Source organism: Chelonia mydas, chromosome 3, assembly GCF_015237465.2.
Source record: "Chelonia mydas isolate rCheMyd1 chromosome 3, rCheMyd1.pri.v2, whole genome shotgun sequence".
NCBI lineage: Eukaryota > Metazoa > Chordata > Testudines > Cheloniidae > Chelonia > Chelonia mydas.
Window position 1 is genome coordinate 143,992,258 of NC_057851.1, and position 17,682 is coordinate 144,009,939.

At 51.4% G+C, this 17,682-nt stretch overlaps 1 protein-coding gene across 2 annotated transcripts in view; it reads left to right on the forward strand.

Annotated features, from left to right (window-relative positions):
- The window catches only part of TMEM63B (transmembrane protein 63B), an 89,410-nt gene that overhangs the window by 48,169 nt on the left and 23,559 nt on the right, over positions 1-17,682 (forward strand). The window contains exons 2-4 of one of the 2 annotated variants that reach the window (XM_037895493.2): positions 2,562-2,760; positions 5,249-5,328; positions 11,310-11,348. In XM_037895493.2, the coding sequence (XP_037751421.1) occupies positions 2,584-2,760; positions 5,249-5,328; positions 11,310-11,348 (296 nt within the window). In that variant the 5' untranslated portion in view covers positions 2,562-2,583. The remainder of the gene's footprint in view (positions 1-2,561; positions 2,761-5,248; positions 5,329-11,309; positions 11,349-17,682) is intronic. The other variant, XM_037895494.2, reaches the window with a different exon arrangement.

Genomic DNA, 17,682 nt, shown 5'->3' on the forward strand with positions numbered 1-17,682 from the left:
CCAGCATCCAGACAGCCTTGTGCTGTGATGATGATCGAACGCTCAAGCTAAACAGGGTGGGGCTGGCTTAGGACTTGGATGGGAGATGTTCCCGAAAAACCCAAGCATTCAAGGAAGTAGTGTTTGGCCATTCAGCAAGGGGAACTTTTTTTCCTCTTGGTCAGTAATGAGCCAACATCCCAGTGTGGTGCTAGGTCCTTTATAAACCACCCTAATGCTGCTTCTGTTCTAGTCACTGCTTCTGAAACTGTGATCCACTGCCCGTTTCCATGTGGTCCACAGAGCTGCTTCCAGGCCAGTGAAGAAGTGTCTGTCTGTCTCCTGCTGACCATTGCACAGTCCAGGACACTTTTAAGGTTTCCAGGAGTTTTTCTGACCAACTGAACTAAAAATCCCAAGCCATTTTCTGCCCCTTGGTCTCCTGTATGGGTGTGTCAGGTGTTCCTTGGTTGGCCGTTTCTAGCTGCCATAGAGAAGGGGACTGAAGTTACCAGATTGCTGGTGATTACACTGGGAGAGGGAGGAGTCCAAGTGCGAGAGGCTCTTAAGTGCTGCATTACTGTATTCAAGGGGCCCTGCTGCAGTTCTATTGTTTCTGTAGCGTTACAAGGTTGGGCTCCCAGGGCAGCAATTGCCAGGATTGCTCTGCTCCCAGTATCACATCATAGAATCATAGGGTTAGAAGGGACCGCAAGGGTCGTCTAGTCTAACCCCCTGCCAAGCTGCAGGATTTGTTGTGTCTAAACCATCCCAGACAGATGGATCCAGCCTCCTTTTGAAAACCTCCAGTGAAGGAGTGTCCACAGCCTCCCTGGGCAGTCTGTTCCATTCTCCTACTGTTCTCACAGCTAGGAAGTTTTTCCTGAGATTTAATCTAAATCTGCTATGCTGTAGTTTGAACCCATCGCCTCGTGTCCTGCCCTGTATGGCAAGAGAGAACAACTTTTCTCCATCTTTTTTTATGGCAGCCTTTCAAGTATCATGTCGCCCCTCAATCTCTTCTCCGAACTAAACATACCCAGTTCCTTCAGCTTTTGCACATATGGCTTGTGTTCAATCCCTTTGATCACCTTTGTTGCTCACCTCTGGATCCTTTCCAGTCTCTATACATTGGTGACCAAACTTGGACACAGTTCTCCAGCTGAGGCCTAACCAGTGCCGAGTAGAGCGTTACTATCGCCTCCCGTGACTGGCATGCGATGCCTCTGTTAATGCAGCCCAAAACTGCATTTGCTTTTTTTGCAGCAGCATTGCATTGCTGACTCATGTTGAGGTTGTGATCCACCACAACTCCAAATCCTTCTCAACAGTGCTGCTGCCACGCCAGTTCTCCTCCATGTTGTATTAGTGCATTTGGTTTTTCTTGACTATGTGTAGCACTGTATATGTGTCTTTGTTGAATTTCATTTTGTTGTCTCTAGCCCAGTTCTCCAATTTATCAAGATCCCTCTACATTTTAGCTCTATCCTCCCAAGTATTGGCAAGCCCTCATCAGCTTTGTGTCATCTGCAAACTTGATCGCTGTTCCTGCATCCGGGTCATTAATAAAGATGTTAAACAACATGGGGCCCAGAACAGATCCCTGTGGAACCCCACTTGAGACCTCTCTCCAATCTGACATCATTCCATTAATAGCTACTCTTTGTTGTGGTTGTTTAACCAACTATGTATCCACTGAATGGTAGCTCCGCCAAGTCCGTGTTTCTCCAGCACGCTTATCAAATGTCACATGGGACTGTGTCAAAAGCCTTGCTGAAGCCCAGGTACAATATGTCCACTGCATTCCCCCTATCCCTCAAACCAGTTATCCTGTCAGAGAAGGAAATCAAGCAGGTCTGACGTGATTTGTTCTTGGTGAATCCATGCTGGTTGCTCGTGACTACCCCTTCATCCTCCAGGTATTTGCAAATTGAATGTTTTTTACATTGCTCTAGTAGCTTTGCAGGTATCAAAGTCCGGCTGACTGGTCTAGAGCTCCCAGCTCCTCTTTCCCCCTTTTAAAAGATGGGCACCACGTTAGCCCTTCTCCTGTCTTCTGGGACCTCTTCTCTCATCCATGAGTTGGCAAATATTATTGCCAATGGCTCTGAGATTTCTTCAGCTAATTCTTTCAGCACTCTGGGGTGAATAGCATCAGGCCTCGCTGATCTGAATTAATTCAGATTGGTCAGAAGATCTCTGATGTGTTTTTTACTTATCCCGAGCTGCATCCCTTCCCCTTTATTGTCTGTGGTAACTTTGCTAGTTGTCTGGTCACGTGTTGTTTTTTGAGAGAAGACTGAAGCAAAGTAGGTCTCCTCTTCCCCAGTCTTTTGGTACCTTCCTGGTTCTCCAGGACTTCCCACACGTGATCGCTGGCCAGTTAGTAACTTCATTAGCCAGCTCCCTTGGAAACTGTAATGCAAGAGGCTGCTGCGCAGAGGAGGCTGGAGGATGCGGGAGATGGCAATGGGTGAGCTGGCCCTGATTGCTCCTCATCTGCCGCTACCTCCTGTTAAGCGGGCTGCTGACTAGTTGGTCAGGTGTGTTTCTAACTGTGCCTTTTCCCCCCCCTCCTCCAGGTAAGACGATGAGGCAGTAGAGATGCTTCCCTTCCTGTTTGCCACCCTGGGCTCGGCAGGAGCCACCTGCAAAGTCACCGGCTGTAACAACAGCACGAAGGATTACTGCTACAGTGCCCGCATCCGCAGCACTGTGCTGCAGGGCTTGCCCTTTGGGGGAGTGCCCACCGTCCTAGCCCTTGACTTCATGTGCTTTCTGGTAAGTCTCCCACACCATTGTGCGGCTGCCGTTTGCTGGGGGAGGGGAGGGCACGGCTGTGAGGATGAAGGATGGACATAACTATTCAGAACTCCGGGGTTCTATCCCCAGGTGTGGGAGGAGGAGTGTAATCTACTCATTGGAGCTGGGACGCACGGGAGTCAGGACTCCTGGCCCTGGTTGCCAAGGAGTGGTTAGAGCTAGGACTCCTGAATTCTCCTCTCAGCTTTTGCTGTTGGCTCCTCTGTGACCATGGGCAGGTCACTTGACTGCCCTGTGCCTCAGTTTCCCGTTGGTGAGATAAGGTTAATGACACTGACCTCCCAGAGGCGGTGTGGTTCTGAAATTCAATTAGCATCTGCCAAGTGCTTTGACAACCCAGTCTCTAGAAAAGCACAGTATTGTTCTTCCTACTTCTCCTTACCCACCCATGTGCTGCTCTAACGCAGCCCCCTCCCCTGGCAGCGGTAGGCTGGCCAGCTGGAGAACCCTGGCTCTCCGTCATCAAAGCACAATGTTTGGGTTTTTTTTCAATAGCTTTAAGAAAAAAATGCCGTGACTGTGTCCCTGCTGAAATGGCGTGGCGCAGTGCAGGCAGGGCGAGCTTGCCCGGCAGCCCCACCAGAAGGAACAGCGCCAGGGAGCTCACTCTCCGTGGTCCATTCAGTCCTTTGGCTTCTCTGGCGGGGCTGCCAACGAGGGGGCCAGTTAGGGCCAGCTGGGACGATCTGATGAGCAGACTCTGATTCAGGCCTCCCCAGCCCGGCCTCGTGCCGCGTTCCTCCAGCCCTAGCTCATGTCGCGCTAAGGAGCGGCCTGAACTTGACAGGCAGGAAGACTGGGATGGGGAGAGGGTCAGGGTCAGGAATGTGGAGGTTTAGGGTGGCCACTAGGGCTATGTATCTGACTAGGGCCAACCTAATGCCAAGACACTGGGCTTTCCTGCCTTGCCAGCCCCTAAGCCCTTCTCTGATTCTTTTGCCGCTTCCTGCGTAGTCTGAGAACAGATGGCTTGACCTCCGCTAGTGATATCGGGGCTTGGGAGGCGGCAAGGTTTCATCTGTTTGTGCTCTGGAGAACAGGGCAGGTCACCACCTGTTGTTGTTATTATTATTATTATTGATTTGTATTACCATAGTGCCTCGGAGCCCTAGTCATGGATCCGGTCCCCATTGTGCTAGGTGTTGGACAAACACAGCCTTGATCTGTGTGCGTGGCTGGCAGGATGGATGACCCAGCATGCTTTCACTCTGCCTGTGCATCAGCCAGCAGCCGCTCCTGTGGGACCTCCAGCCAGGGCTAGGCCCCAATGCTAACAGTGCCCCCTGCCCCCCGCCCCCCACCCCACGACCAAATTCACAGAGCTCCTTCATCTGGGGTGTCTGCGTTGGATCCACCTCTCTGGTGCGGCAGGCTTCCGTCGTAAGCTGTGGGCACACGCTGCTCGTGGCTGGCTTGTCTCCTCACAGCCCCTGTCCTGCTCGGATGCATTTCCAGGCTGGGATGGGATCAGCTGAGGGTGAATACTACCAAGCCCTGCTGTGGGGTTCTTTCAGAGGAAGGAGCTGTAATATGCAAGCAGTGAAGTTCCCAGCCACTCTTGGAGTGGGATGGCAGCTGGGGCAGGTACCGGAGCTCCGGGCTGTCGTGGGAGAATGCTACAGACTCGCTCCAGGGAACAGATGCAGACAATTCTGCATCCCAGAGTCCCGTTTTCTGGGTGTAGATGCCAAGGTGCCCAAAAAAGAGCCATGTTGGTGCCTTGTCAGGAACTGCAGGGCTGCACCCAGCACAGACGGAACAGAGCAGATTGGAGCCCCCTTGGAGTCCAGGAGTTCTGCAGTGCACCCTTCTCCCTTCTGATTCAGGGATGGTGCTACCCACAGAGACTCCAGGCCCAATACGCAGCGCGACCCGCTCACTCAGGTCATAGCACATTGCATGCGGGGACTGTACTTCCTGTGGGCCACCCCTCTGCCCACCAGATGGGAGATCCACCCTGCAGAGCTCTGCAGGTCGAGCTGTGGCCACCCCCACATCACGCTGTATCTTTTCCCCACCCCCACCAAGAGCAGGCCTCCGGGAAGCTTTTACTCCCCTGTAGGACGCTGCCATTCGTTCATTCAGCTGCAGTAGATGAGGCACCCAAGCAGAGCCAGACGCCCGCTCTGTAGTGCTACCACCTCTGACAGCAGGTCAAGCTGTGATAGCGCGAACGTGGTCACTGGGGGGATCTTGTGCTTGTGAAGTTGGATCCCACTTCCCCGTCTGCTCCTCTCTTCCCAGGCCTTGCTGCCACACCTGAGTGACAAGGGTCCAATTTCTTATGCCACACAAGCAAGCCAAGCACAGATCCAGCTGCTTCCTCTGTCCCCTGCCATTGTTCTCTCCGTGCCAGGCAGACGGCTGGGAGGGCAGGAGTCAGGGAGGGCTGCTCCCCCAGCCAGAGGGGGCCTTGTCTCATAGCTTCTCCTTGGCACTTTTACAGGCACTGTTGTTTGTCTTTTCGATCTTGCGTAAAGTAGCCTGGGACTATGGACGTCTGGCCCTGGTGACTGATGCTGACAGGTAAGGTCAGGATGGGGGTGGGCTTGAAGCAAACGGGTTACAGGGTTAAACCCTTTGCTGTGTGCCCAGATGGCAGGGGTGGGTGGGGAAGGAGTGGTGCTCAGGTTGGTTTAACCCCATACATCCCAGGAACAGGGGGAGTCCCTGCAGCCCAACATGCCAGCCCTTTGTCATTCTGACTTCATTTCTGTGCAGGAGCAAACCTCTGGTGGCTCTGGAGATAAGATTGCAATGTATGATTTATGATTCCTACAGCTACTGTGTGCATGATGCTTTGCAGGCTCTACAACACAAGGCAGCTCCCTGCCTTGTGGAAAGGCCCAGCAATGGCCCAGCCAGGGATGGGCAAGGAAAAGGGTGGGATGGGGAAGAGGTTCGGGGAGGGCAAGGTCTGACACACTACCTGCTTTGTTAGCAATGCAGCTGGAGGTGATTGTACTGACTGATTTCTTTTTAAGTAGATTGGGAGTCACGGACTGGCTTTTCAGGTACTGTAGTTCTTAGCTTTATAGGTCATGGCACTAAATCTGAGAAAGCAAAGGTAGCCAAGCGTGGATGGCTCAGGAGCAGGGCTCTGAGCTGGAAGCATGAGCAAAGTGAGTCTGGAGAAGGGATCCAAGTGAAGTTATTGATGGCTGTGTTGGTGGCTGAAGGGAAACCTTTTTTCCTAACTGCTAATGGAATCTTAGTCTTAAAATATAATTGAACGTGGCTTGGCTAAGACACTGCCGTGTGGACTGAAAACTGGCTGAAGGACTGAGCCGAGGGTTCTGATGATAAAGTGCAGTGTACCAGCTGGAGGAGGTGTCTAAAGATCCCTGCTGGGTATGACTTTCTTTACTGAAATGGAAGAAGAGTATGTGAATGTTGTTGAGTTTGTCGCAGGATGCCAGCTCAACAGTGAAGCAACAAGAGGCAGAGTAGTTTCAGGGGCTGCGCTGGTCTCCTTGTTCCATGACATTCTTTGTTTCAAATCCCAGCTGCTAGATGATCTTGTGTTCAAACGCTGTTCAGCTCCGTCAGAGACAGCCTTTAGAAAGGGTTCTGTGCTCTCTGGGCCATTGCACCCAGGTACGTTAGTTCCATTGGGGAACGAAGCGCTCAGAGAATCTCGGAAGAACCAAGTCCCAGGTATTTGCACTGCCTTCCACAATGGAGGCAAAGGAGTTCTATGTATTTTCAGTTTCACTTTCCGTTGTACAAGCTACCAGGCTGACCTTTGCTTCGCTGCTCTGTGTGTTAAGCATTCAGATTAGTCTGGTTTGCACCTCTTGTTACATGACAAGGGAAAGAATGGCAGAGACGTTTTCTTCTAACACTGAACAAGGACCTTTATTCGAATAAGCTGTATCGCCAGAGCTACTCAGTCTCCTCCTTACTTAGGTGGAGCTGTGAGTGCTACTAAAGCTAGAGAAAACAGCACCAGGGGACCCAGAGAGATGAGGGGAAAGCAGGCAGGAGGTAGCCACGTGAGGAAACGTAGCTGATCCCTTGTGGGGAAAGTAATCCACAACTAGATCTCAATGGGACGGAGGAACCTGGTCAGCAGCAATGGTGTGTGAGACCCAGGGCGAGAACACGCAGCTAATGAGCCTGCCGTGTGATGTGGCTGCAGTGAGGCCAGGGCAGCATGGGTGGCAGGGTAAGAGGCATTGTTTTAGAGCAGGGAGGGGATACCGTCCCCAGGGAGAAAGTGACTGGCGCTGTGTTTTTGGCAAGTAGCTTCACTTCAAGCTGCCTCCATGCCTGAGGGTTTCTGGCTCCCAGTGCCAATCTCAGTCCTCTAGAGTAGCATTTCTCAACCAGGGTGTCAGAACCCCAGGGGGTCACCAAAGGCAGTCGGGGTCATGGCAAGGAGTTGGAAGAGTTATTACACTCTAAAGCAAAAGAAATCTCACATGCCCTTACACTTCAAGGTCCAGTATTCTCTACCCACCTGGCTAACCACACCCACAAATGAACTATCCAGGCTTTGCGCTGTTCGCATTGATGCATCTCCTACTCTTCCTTTTTATTGAGGGGGATCGTGGCATAGAATGAGGGGTCACCAGCCTGAAAAGCTGAGAGACACTGGCCTGGGCCATACTGCCTGTCTCATATACCCAGCGCCAACTGCCTGCCTTTGTAACTGGCCCGGTCCGCTCTTCCCCTTTGAGAGGTGGCTCTGCCCGGGAACCTCATTTGTTCTTCAGCTTTAGGCCACGTGCCCTTCCCCAGGGGGACATTTTTTCTCTATTGACTCGCTCAGTCCCTTTGAGAACTATGCAAACTTCAAATCTCCCTGCCTGGTCCTCTCCTCCCACCCACCCACCAACACACCTTTCCTCCAAACTTGGCTCCCTCAGACCTGGGAATATTGGTGCCCTCCAGAACCTTCAGAGCCGACTCCTGTGTGGGATGGGCCCCAACTCGCATGCTCCATGAGGTCCAGTTTAGTCCTGGTGCAACCCATGCCTGCTGGGTGTGGTGCTCTGTCCCCTTCTAGTGACACCTAGACCACTTAGAAATTAATGAGTCTGCTGCAGCCTCAACTAAGAGCCATGCAGTAGCAGCTCATGCATTAAGCTTCAGAAGTCCCAGGTTCAATCCCGCCCGCCACTGACCGGGGTCTGTTGGCGTTACACTGGCACAGCTTGGCTAGCGGTTGGATCCTCGCCCTGTGCTCAGATGGCCTGCTGCCCTTGCTAGCACCTATCTGTGAGTCACCGCATTATGTCTGGGTGCTGCCAACTGGAAGGAGAGCCGCAGCTAACCTGGAACAAATAATGCCCAGCTGGCAAGTTAGGGCACTAGGAGGCCCAGAGGAGAGTCGCTGAGACAGCAGCAGGTATTGGCAGCAAAGCATCCCCATCTGTGCATCCCCATAAGCCTCAGTAGCACAGCCATTTGTGGGGGCTGGTGTGAACTGGAAGGGAAGGGCTATGTGGGAGTGTTTGCAGGAAGCCATGATCCCGGCGAGGGAGTCGAGGGGGGCACTAGTTTGAGAACTGTGCCAGGTTCCAACTGCTTCACGCTGGGCTTCTAGCAGACAAGCAGGTTCTCCTATCCATCCCGGGGCAGGCAGCAGGGCAAAGGTGACTGGGGTGCTGCTTCCCTAGGGAACACTTTGGATTTTACCGTGAAATGTGGTGCCCAAGTGCTGCTAGTTTTGGGTTGGGACAAGAAACCCAGCCCCCATGGGATCCCAAAGGTGACAGCTGGCCAGAGCCCAAACACACTCTGTATCTGTGCACTGATGTACAGCCCATGTACAGAGACACGGCCCCTGCCACAGGGGGCCTGTAGTCTCAATTAGACAAACAAACCTTTTGCCCCTTGGGTAACCCATGGCAGGGACACACTCCATGCAGAACAGATAGGAGCTGGAACAACAAAAATATCTGAGAGGGTTTTCCTGGCTGCCTCCTGTTCCTGACCGGGGCAGGGAGATGGTGAGAATGCCTCTTCCAGTCTTGTGCAGATAATAGTGGGGAGCTGGTGCAGAGGCCAGGGCCATTCTTTCAGATCCTATGTTTGCTTCTGACGTGGATGGGAAGAGATTACATCCCCCAGGTCAAAGGAGGAATCTGGGGTTGGAAAGGGGGCTGAGAGGAGGCAGCCAGAGTTCTGTCGCACCACAAGGGAATGCAAATTGCTCTGCCTCATCAATAAATGGACCCATAGGGCCGATTTGTCTATCGGCAGGAGTGGGGATGGGAGATCTCTGCAGCTGGTTCCTTGGGAACCGTAGGCTGAAATGTTTCCAGTTAACTTGAAGTTGTTAAAGACAAGGGTGCAACAAAGCCCAACATAGTCTTCAGGTGTGAGCTTCTAGGTGGGATACAGAAAATGCATTTAGCAGAGGACCACTAGGCATCACTTAGAATGATAAAACCAAACTTTATTCAAAAGCAAAATGCTTAGCTAAGCAAACAGGCATGCAATTACTACTTAATCAATGAGTGATCAGTCCACTGACAACAGCCTGATGATCCTGGAACCTAAGAGGACCCTTTGAACATTAGTTGGAACTCCTTCCAAATTAACAAAATGACTCCTTTTATAATCCATCATCATACTACCTAACATTACACTTCCCCTTACCATAATTGTATTTTCTCCTCCTCCTTATTGGCGCTTTACATTACACGTTGTGTAAATGAACGTCTGACCCAATGTCCTTCCCATACTATCAATACAGACAGAATTATAAAAAACATTAACAATTCTCAAAAACACTCATTTAAAAAGCCTGCTTGAAGCAGTTATAACCAAAACATAACGCCGCAGTAACCCTGGCTCACGTCCTTGCTAAATGCAGTTTTCCCATCTTACTGTCTCCAGCTTCTCTCTAACTCGCAACCTCCATTCCCCTGACTCCTCTACACTTCGGCTAATTTAGGCCCCAAATGTAACTACCACTAATTTCTTAATCTAAACCATCCTATAAGCTTGCACACTGTGTGTGGGTGGCCCTGATCTGTTTCCACTGCTGCTGGTGGAAGCTGGGTCAGCTGCATAAGTGTGTGGTGGGGAAGGCTGCATTGAGGGCCACAGGGCAGCACCCTCAATCTGAGGCTCTCCCAGATAGGTGCTTCCCTGGCGCCAGGGCTCCTGGTCTTCCCTCACATCACTGCTGACTCTTTGGTCCCTGCCAGCGGGGAGGGAGTTCTGCGGTGTGACGCTTTCATGTAGCCCATTCGGGATGCACCAGACAATGGAACACGAGTCAAATCAGTGGGGTTTTGCCATCCTCTTCAGTGGTCTTTGCCTCTAGGAAAGGCGGAGCTTCTTGTCCTAAATTGTCCCCTCTCCTAACATAAAACACAGGGCCTCCTTCCCTCTCTGTCAGTCTGAGCTGGCTGGACAGCACTGCAGGGAGAGGCCTCCATGCGCAAGAACCGCTCAAGAGAAGGAACAAAAGAGAGACAGGAAGGGAAGCTGGACCAGCAGGTTTTTCTAACTTCGCCCTGCAGGGATCTTGGCCTAGCCTGGAACAGCTGCACCAGATCAGCAGCCCCAGTCAGTGCAGTTCTCTCAGCTCACCAGGCTCAATTCTTCAGCAGCTGGCCCAGTCTGGTCTGGAGTTGGGCTGACATTCCCAGGAAGGGCAGTTCCTGAAGATCAGCAGGTGTTTTCCCTTTCTTTTGTAGCTGTCATAGGAGTGTCCCTCCTGGTTGCGGCAGGGCGGGCCTCTATTGGAATGTCCAGACAGATTACTCAGCATGTTTGTAAAGAGCCAAGCCTCATGGGTATGTATGAGTTCCCTGGGCCTTATACTCGTTTTGCACTAAGACTAGGGAGTGGAGAACTCATTTCACCAGATTTAGGAGCCACTTGTATATTGTGGGTCCTAGATTTAGGAGCCACTTGTATATTGTGGGTCCTAGATTTGGGACAGAACCTGGAGTTTTGGGGGTTCCCTGCGTTCTGGGCTGCTGTGTATTTCCTTATTTAATTCCCTGAGGCCGAGCAAGCTAATCTGTCCTTGAAGACACTGTTTGCACTGGCTCAGGAGGGAAAAACAACGTTTGTTTCATTTCGTTTGAGGAAGCAGTAGTTTAAGTGATGGGGCAAATGTTCTGCAAAACCCCAGATTTAGATGCACACCCAAGTAGAATCCGAGAGGTTTCCCAAAGCCCAGCGCATCTTAGGGTCTCCCACTCCAAACTAAAGACCCTTCTTGTGACCGCCTCTACTGCAGTGCAGATCTGATCGGTGTGTGTGTGTTACGGACGGAGCCAGCACCAGAGGTGTTCATGAGATTTCCAGACAAACATGACAGGGCCCTGCCCTGAGGAGCCTGCAGTGTGCTGGGAAACAGAGTGCTGCAAGGAAGTTTTTCCTTTTATTTTCTCTCTCTGATCTGATCGTTGACAGGTTTCTCCCCAGGATGGTGAGGAGCAGCCCGGCGCTGTGTCTACTGGGGCCGAGGAGGCTCCCTGTGGGTGCTGCAAAGTTCCCATTGTCTTAACCCTCCCTTTTTGTTTCTCTGCCCCCAGGCGGCGGCACTGGCAGACAGAGCGAGAGGAGCGGGAATAGTATGTTGTTGTTTTTTCAGGGTATTTTCCCTTCCCTCTCTCTCCTGTTTTTTTTCCTTTGGAAATGGCTAGGGGTTCAGGGCTGGGATTAATGTCTCCTGATCAATGCAGACTCTTCAGCCATACATCACAGCTGGGAAGGGGACGGGGCTCGTTCTGGTCCCTCTCAAACAACAGTAACGCCACAGTGATCCTGGGAGGGTACCACAGCACTCACCCTGCTTCACCACAAATTCATGTGTGTGCTGGGACTGGGACGGACCAAATCATGCCCGTTTCCAAAGGCTGGCTGTGTCCCCACACTACTTACCCCTAGATCTTTTCTTCCACCCTTCCCGTGTGTCTATGGATAGTGAGGCAACAGGGAACCCTAGATACAGACTACCTTTCATTATTGCTGTTCTGTTGGGGTGAGCAGGGAAAGAGGTTTTTCTCACCCCCTGTTCAGAGCTAGGATTTGGTCAGATAAGCCCTAGGGGAGCCAGAATTCAGCTACCAAACCCAGAGAATAAGCAGCTGTGAATAATGCACTGGTGCACTGTCCCATCTCCCCAGTCCCTCCCTCCAGCTCAGCCAGTAATGCAGACATGAGCTTCCTATTACAGAACCATTGCCAGCACCATCTGGTACCTTGGCTTGGCATTGCCCCTTGTAGACCCCAGCAGCAAGTGTGTGGGCCGGTCAGATAGACTGAATAGCCCCTCGTACAGCTGCACGTTCTTCTTGTTTCCCCACTGGGGATGTCCCTTTGCATTTTGACTTCTTCTTTAAAATGCTCCATCTCCCACAGAGCCACAGTCTAGAACATAAGAATGGCCACACTGGGTCAGACCAAAGGTCCATCTAGCCCCATATCCTGTCTTCCAGCAGTGGCTGGTAGCAGATGCTTCAGAGGGAATGAACAGAATAGGCAATCATCAAGTGATCCATCCCGTCATCCAACCCCAGCACCTGGCAGTCAGAGGCTTAGGTCTGATTGTTGAGTCTGTCTTGTGCTGCTTTAACTGGCTAGACGGTCTATCCTGGCTGGGGGGTGATTGGCTCTCACCGTCACGCAGGACCAGGGTGGGAGGCAGTACACAGTGGCACAGCAAACTGGTGCCTGTCTTCTTAGTTCTGCTCAGCGCCAGGGGAGAGTAGGGCAGCAACAGAAACTGATCTCATCTCGGGAGTGCTCTGTGCTTGTCAAGTTCCCACTGCTGCTCTGCTTGCTGCTGGAGCCAGCTGGTAGGGGCTGTGGGCATGGCACATGGGTAACGGAGGACCGTCCTGCTGTATTCCCCCACTCTGGCACTCTTGGTCCTTGGTGCAGAGCCACCGTCTGCAGCCTTTGGCTTGAGAAAGCGTCTGGCCCTCGTTCTGTGTGTCTGGCTCACTTGGGATGATCCAGGAAGCGCCAGTGCCCAGTTGCTCATCCTCCTGCACGTGTGCCCTGGCTGGCTGGTGGGACTCCGGCTAATGCTGTGCTGCCGGTGTGGGGACTACAGGAGGAGGGCTGCTGTCTGTAGCTAAGTGCACCTATGCAGGGAGAGGGCATCTTGTGCTTGTGCCAAATCCTGCAGCTTTTCTTGTGTTTGAATCTTGCACTTGGTGAGGCTGTGGGGTGAGCTGTTCCCAGATTAACTTATCTGCCTTTTTGCTAACAATGTGGGTGCTGGGCCCCACCTAGAAAGAGGCCCCATCTCTCCTGGCCAAGGTGCTGGCTGGGGGGAGGCGCAGACCCAGCTGTGGGTGCTGCCCGGGGAGATGCAGGCAGGTACTGGTTGCTCTTTGAGTCCACTCAGTGTGAGCGAGGCAGCAGAGATGGGGCAGACCTTTCACGCCACCCGCTACCAGGGCCTAGAGCAAACCCGTCCAGAGAGACTCCACGGCTTCTCCCACCCTTCCAGTTCTTCCTCCCTCTTTCTCAGCCAGCAGCAGGCACAAGCCTCATGAGATCTCTGGGTGGGGGGGGGGGTCTCTCCCCAACCTGCTGTTTGAACCTTGATGTGAGGCTCACCTCCAATTCATGGAGCTGAGGGAGGAAACCCCGGCCAGACCCCTCCTCCTCCATGGCTGGCAGCAGCACCACAGTGAGCCTGGTAGGTTCCCACTGTAACGTTGCTCCTTGCTAGCAAATATCTGGCGGCTTCATGTGGTGTGTGTTTGTGTCAGTCTGTCCCTGCACACACCAGTCTGGTCATCTGGCCACCGGAGAGCGCCCCTCCCCTCCCCGTGGCGCAATCAGTGAGTCAGCCAGCGGGTGTCAGCTGAAGCGAAGGAGAAGGCCAGCTGCATGCCATAAGGAGGAGACCAGCCCGCATCTCTCAGGTAGGAGTGGGGAGCTCACAGCCCTGCAGAGCTCCCCACCCACGCAGCTGCCTGCATCACGGCGACATCACACCGCTGCAAACCTTCCCGTCATCTGCCTGGCAACACGTTGCCCGCTGGCTCCCCCTGGTGGGTGCTGTATGTGTTTGTTTCCCTGTGCGCAGGATTATTAACTTCTCCAGTGAGTCATAGTTGCGCAGAAATCGAATCCCGGACGATGCAGATGGAGGGAAGGCCTGCCCGGTCCCATCTTGACCGGTTCTTGGGGACCAGGCAGGATCAGGCCCTACAGCAAGTTTTGCTAGAGCTTTGCCCAGCCTGGCGTTAAACGTCCTAGTTGCTGGGGCTGCCAACGCTCCGTGGGAGCCCAGCGTATCTCTCTGTCAGGAAGTGTATCCTGAGTGTCATTCGAATAATCCTTTTGTTAATGTTGTGGCGTTACTCCTAGTTATGCCCCCCTCCCTAAACAGACCCTCTCCTCCTCCTCCCACTCAGTTCACACTCTCTCTCATTGCCAAGCCAAGCTCGTCAGATATAGCCCTCCTTACTCTTTTCTCCAAATTGGTCTCTCGCTGCCCTTTTCTGCACATCCTCAGTTTGTCTTTCTGGTACCGAGGAGTCGGAACAGAACAGTCACCCAGCTACGGAGCCAGAGAAAGGAGCTAGCCCCTCCCTGCTCCAGGCCATAAGGCATGTGGAATTGAGGGGCCCAGAGCTCAGCGCAGGATCCCAGTTTGAGTCTCCCAGGGCAGTGCAGAGAGCAGCTCTCTCCTGTGGAGAGGTGTGTCTGCATATGCAGCCTCAGACCTGCAAGCATCTGTCTCATCAGCTCTTCACCCTCATTTCTTTCCACACCCCTTGAAGCCTTTCTAATCACCCTTCGCTCATGGCATTAATTCCTATGTAGGTGTCAGCTGGGATGGAGGGAGAGCCAAGTTCTTCAGGAGCTGCTCTGCTCTTCTCCAGTCTCCTCTCAGGACACTTGGCAGGCAGCATGTATCATCCTAATTCCTTTAACTGGGTCACAGGTGTCTCTGGCCATAGGCCTTACCATGGAATCAGTAATGAGGACCGTTTGCTTCTTGGTCACTTGCTGGGCCCCTGACCTCCTTTGGGCTCTTCTCCATCTGATCCTCTGCCTGGTAGTGCCTGTTATGAGGATCCAGTTTGAATGGCTCCACATTTCCCTCTGTTCCTATTGCTGTCAGGTTTTCCCACTTCCTTCAATTCATCCCTCCTTTCCCCTTCCAGGATTTTAGCCTGCTGGGACTCTCCCACTGTTTCTTCTCGGTGACTTCAGCTGTTCCTTTGCCCCACGGCTCCAACCTTGTCCAGAACAGCAACGAGCTTGTGGCCCATCTGTGGACAGCCATCTTGGTCTTTGCTCATAACGAGAGGCCTTCTGCATGTCCCACATCAGCCAGCTTTGAACGCTTAGGCAGCAAGCTGCCCCAGAATCTGCCATAGCCAACTGCTATGTGATTCAGGGCCCGTGCCGCAGACCTGAGGCCCAGCTGCCACAGCGTACGCTGTATCCCAGCTGTTGTGTGCTCCTTGAAGCAGGTCTCTGCCTACTGGAGACTTTCGGGGCTTAGCCATCTCCAGGTCTCCCCTCTTCACTGCTAGAACTCTCTGAGTGTCCTGCCATTTATAACTCCCACCTCAGGTAATCACACGCTCCCCCTTTGCTTCCTCAACAACCTAACTCCCACTTTCTCAAGCTCCAAGTGCATGTTCAGGTCCCCCACTATGTTCTCTGGCCTCGTTTCCTTCTCAGCTGTGATGCTACTAATGCAAAGCATTCCAGGATCCTGACCTCCATCATCACCATCTCCTCTGGGCAGAAATTACCTCCTCCCCTACTATTGCTCCATGAATTGCTTAACCCAGATAAATGATGTGGAAAAGGGGTGAACAGAGAGGTGCCAATGTTTGCCGACTATACAAAATTACTCAAAATAGTTTAGTCCAAAGCTGACTGCAAAGTGGCAAAGTGATCTCACTAAACTCGGGGGGGCAAATAGCAGATGAAATTCAGTGTTGCTAAATGCAAAGTGATGCACATTGGAAAACCTAATCCCAACTATACATATAAAATGATGGGGTCTAAATTAGCTGCTGCCACTCAAGAAAGAGATCTTGGAGTCATTGCGGATAGTTTTCTGAAAACATACACTCAATGTGCAGCTGAGTCAAAAAAAGTTAAGTGTTAGGAACCATGAGGAAAGGGATAGATAATAAGATAGAAAATATAATAATAATGTCACTATATAAATCCATGGTACACCCACATCTTGAATACTGCATGCAGATCTGTATCTCAAAAAAGATACATTAGAATTTGAAATGGTACTGAGAAGGGCAAAAAAACAATTAGGGGTATAGAACAGCTTCCACATGAGGAGAGATTAAAAAGACTGGCATGCTTCAGCTTGGACATGACTATGGGGGGATATGATAGAGGTCTATAAAATGATGACTGGTATGGGAAAAGTAAAAAAGTGTTGTTTACCCCTTCACATAACACGAGAACAAAGAATCACCCAATGAAATTAATAGACAGCAGGTTTAAAACAAACAAAAGGAAGTATTCTTCACACAGCACACAGTCAACCTATGGAACTCCTTGCCAGGGGATGTTGTGAAGGCCAAACCAATAACTGGTTCAAAAAAGAATTAGATAAGTTCATGGACTGTAGGTACATCAGTGGCTATTAGCCAAAGATGGTTAGGGACACAACCCCACTCCCTGGGTGTCCCTAAATCTCCAACTGCCAGAAGCATCTGGCAAGGGCCATTGTCAGAGATAGGATACTGGACTACATGGACCATTGGTCTGACCTAGTATTGCCGCTCTTATGTTCTTATTAACCCAGCCCCCTACACACACCGTCTTCCCTCTGTTTTCCTAGCCCTTTGAGAAGGGATTTCCACCCAGACTCTGCAGTACGGACCAAGTTGAGGCTATTGAGCAAGCTCTGCTGGGCCTGGCTTTGAGGAGCAGGGAAGGAACCTCAGCCAGACCTCTCCTTTCGCCTCCCCCTGTGTTTCCCAGCTCCAGGATTTCCGATTTGAATGGGGGGCAAGCTGCTATTCCCACTGTGCACAAGCCCCCCTGCTCTTGAATCAGTCTGCAGAGCATGAGAGGGAGTCATGGTGGAGGTGTGCAGGCAGGATAAGAGAACAAGGGAAGAAACACTCCGGGTAAAGAGTTGGGAAAATCATGGAGGAACAATTATGGAGCGACGCATGCAGTCTTCCATTCCCAGCTTCTTGTAGAGGTTTAGGGTAGCCCCGAGAGTGCCCAGTTAGGGACCTCAGTGCCTTTTTCTGAACTTTTTCCAGTTCCAGAGCTTTTTGAGATGGGGTGACCAGAACTGAACACAGTATTCAAGGTGTGGGCATACCATGGATTGATATAGGGGCACTATGATATTTTCTGTCTTATTATCTGTCCTTTTCCTAATAGTTCCTAAAATACTGTTAGCCTTCTTGACTGCTGCTGTGCACTGAGCAGTGGTTTTCAGAGAACTGTCTACGGTGACTCCCACAATCTCTTTCTGGGGGAGTAACAGGTAACTTAGAACCCATCACTATATATGCAAAGTTGGGATTTTTTTTTTTTCTACTGAGTGTTACTTTGCACTTATCAACATTGAATTTCATCTGCCATTTGGAACGATCCTGGAAATGAAATAGTTTATTATAATTTGCATTAATATATTTGCTACACAGTGTGTGTTTTTTACAAAAAAAAAAAAAAAAAAAAAAAAAAGAAAGAAAGAAAAAAGTATGTATGTTAATTCACTCTCCCACCAACCCGCTTAGTCATCCAGAAGGACATAGGAAATGAACCATCCCAATGGTCCATCTTTTCCAGGATCCTATCTCTGACATCGTTCACTAACACCAAATGCCTCCGAAGAAGGACCAAGAACCCCTCGAGTCTAGGGGATAATTTTAGAATAACCTCCCAGTATGGGAAGCCCTGGCAATTGATGATCAGCTGAAGTGTGTCTAGCCC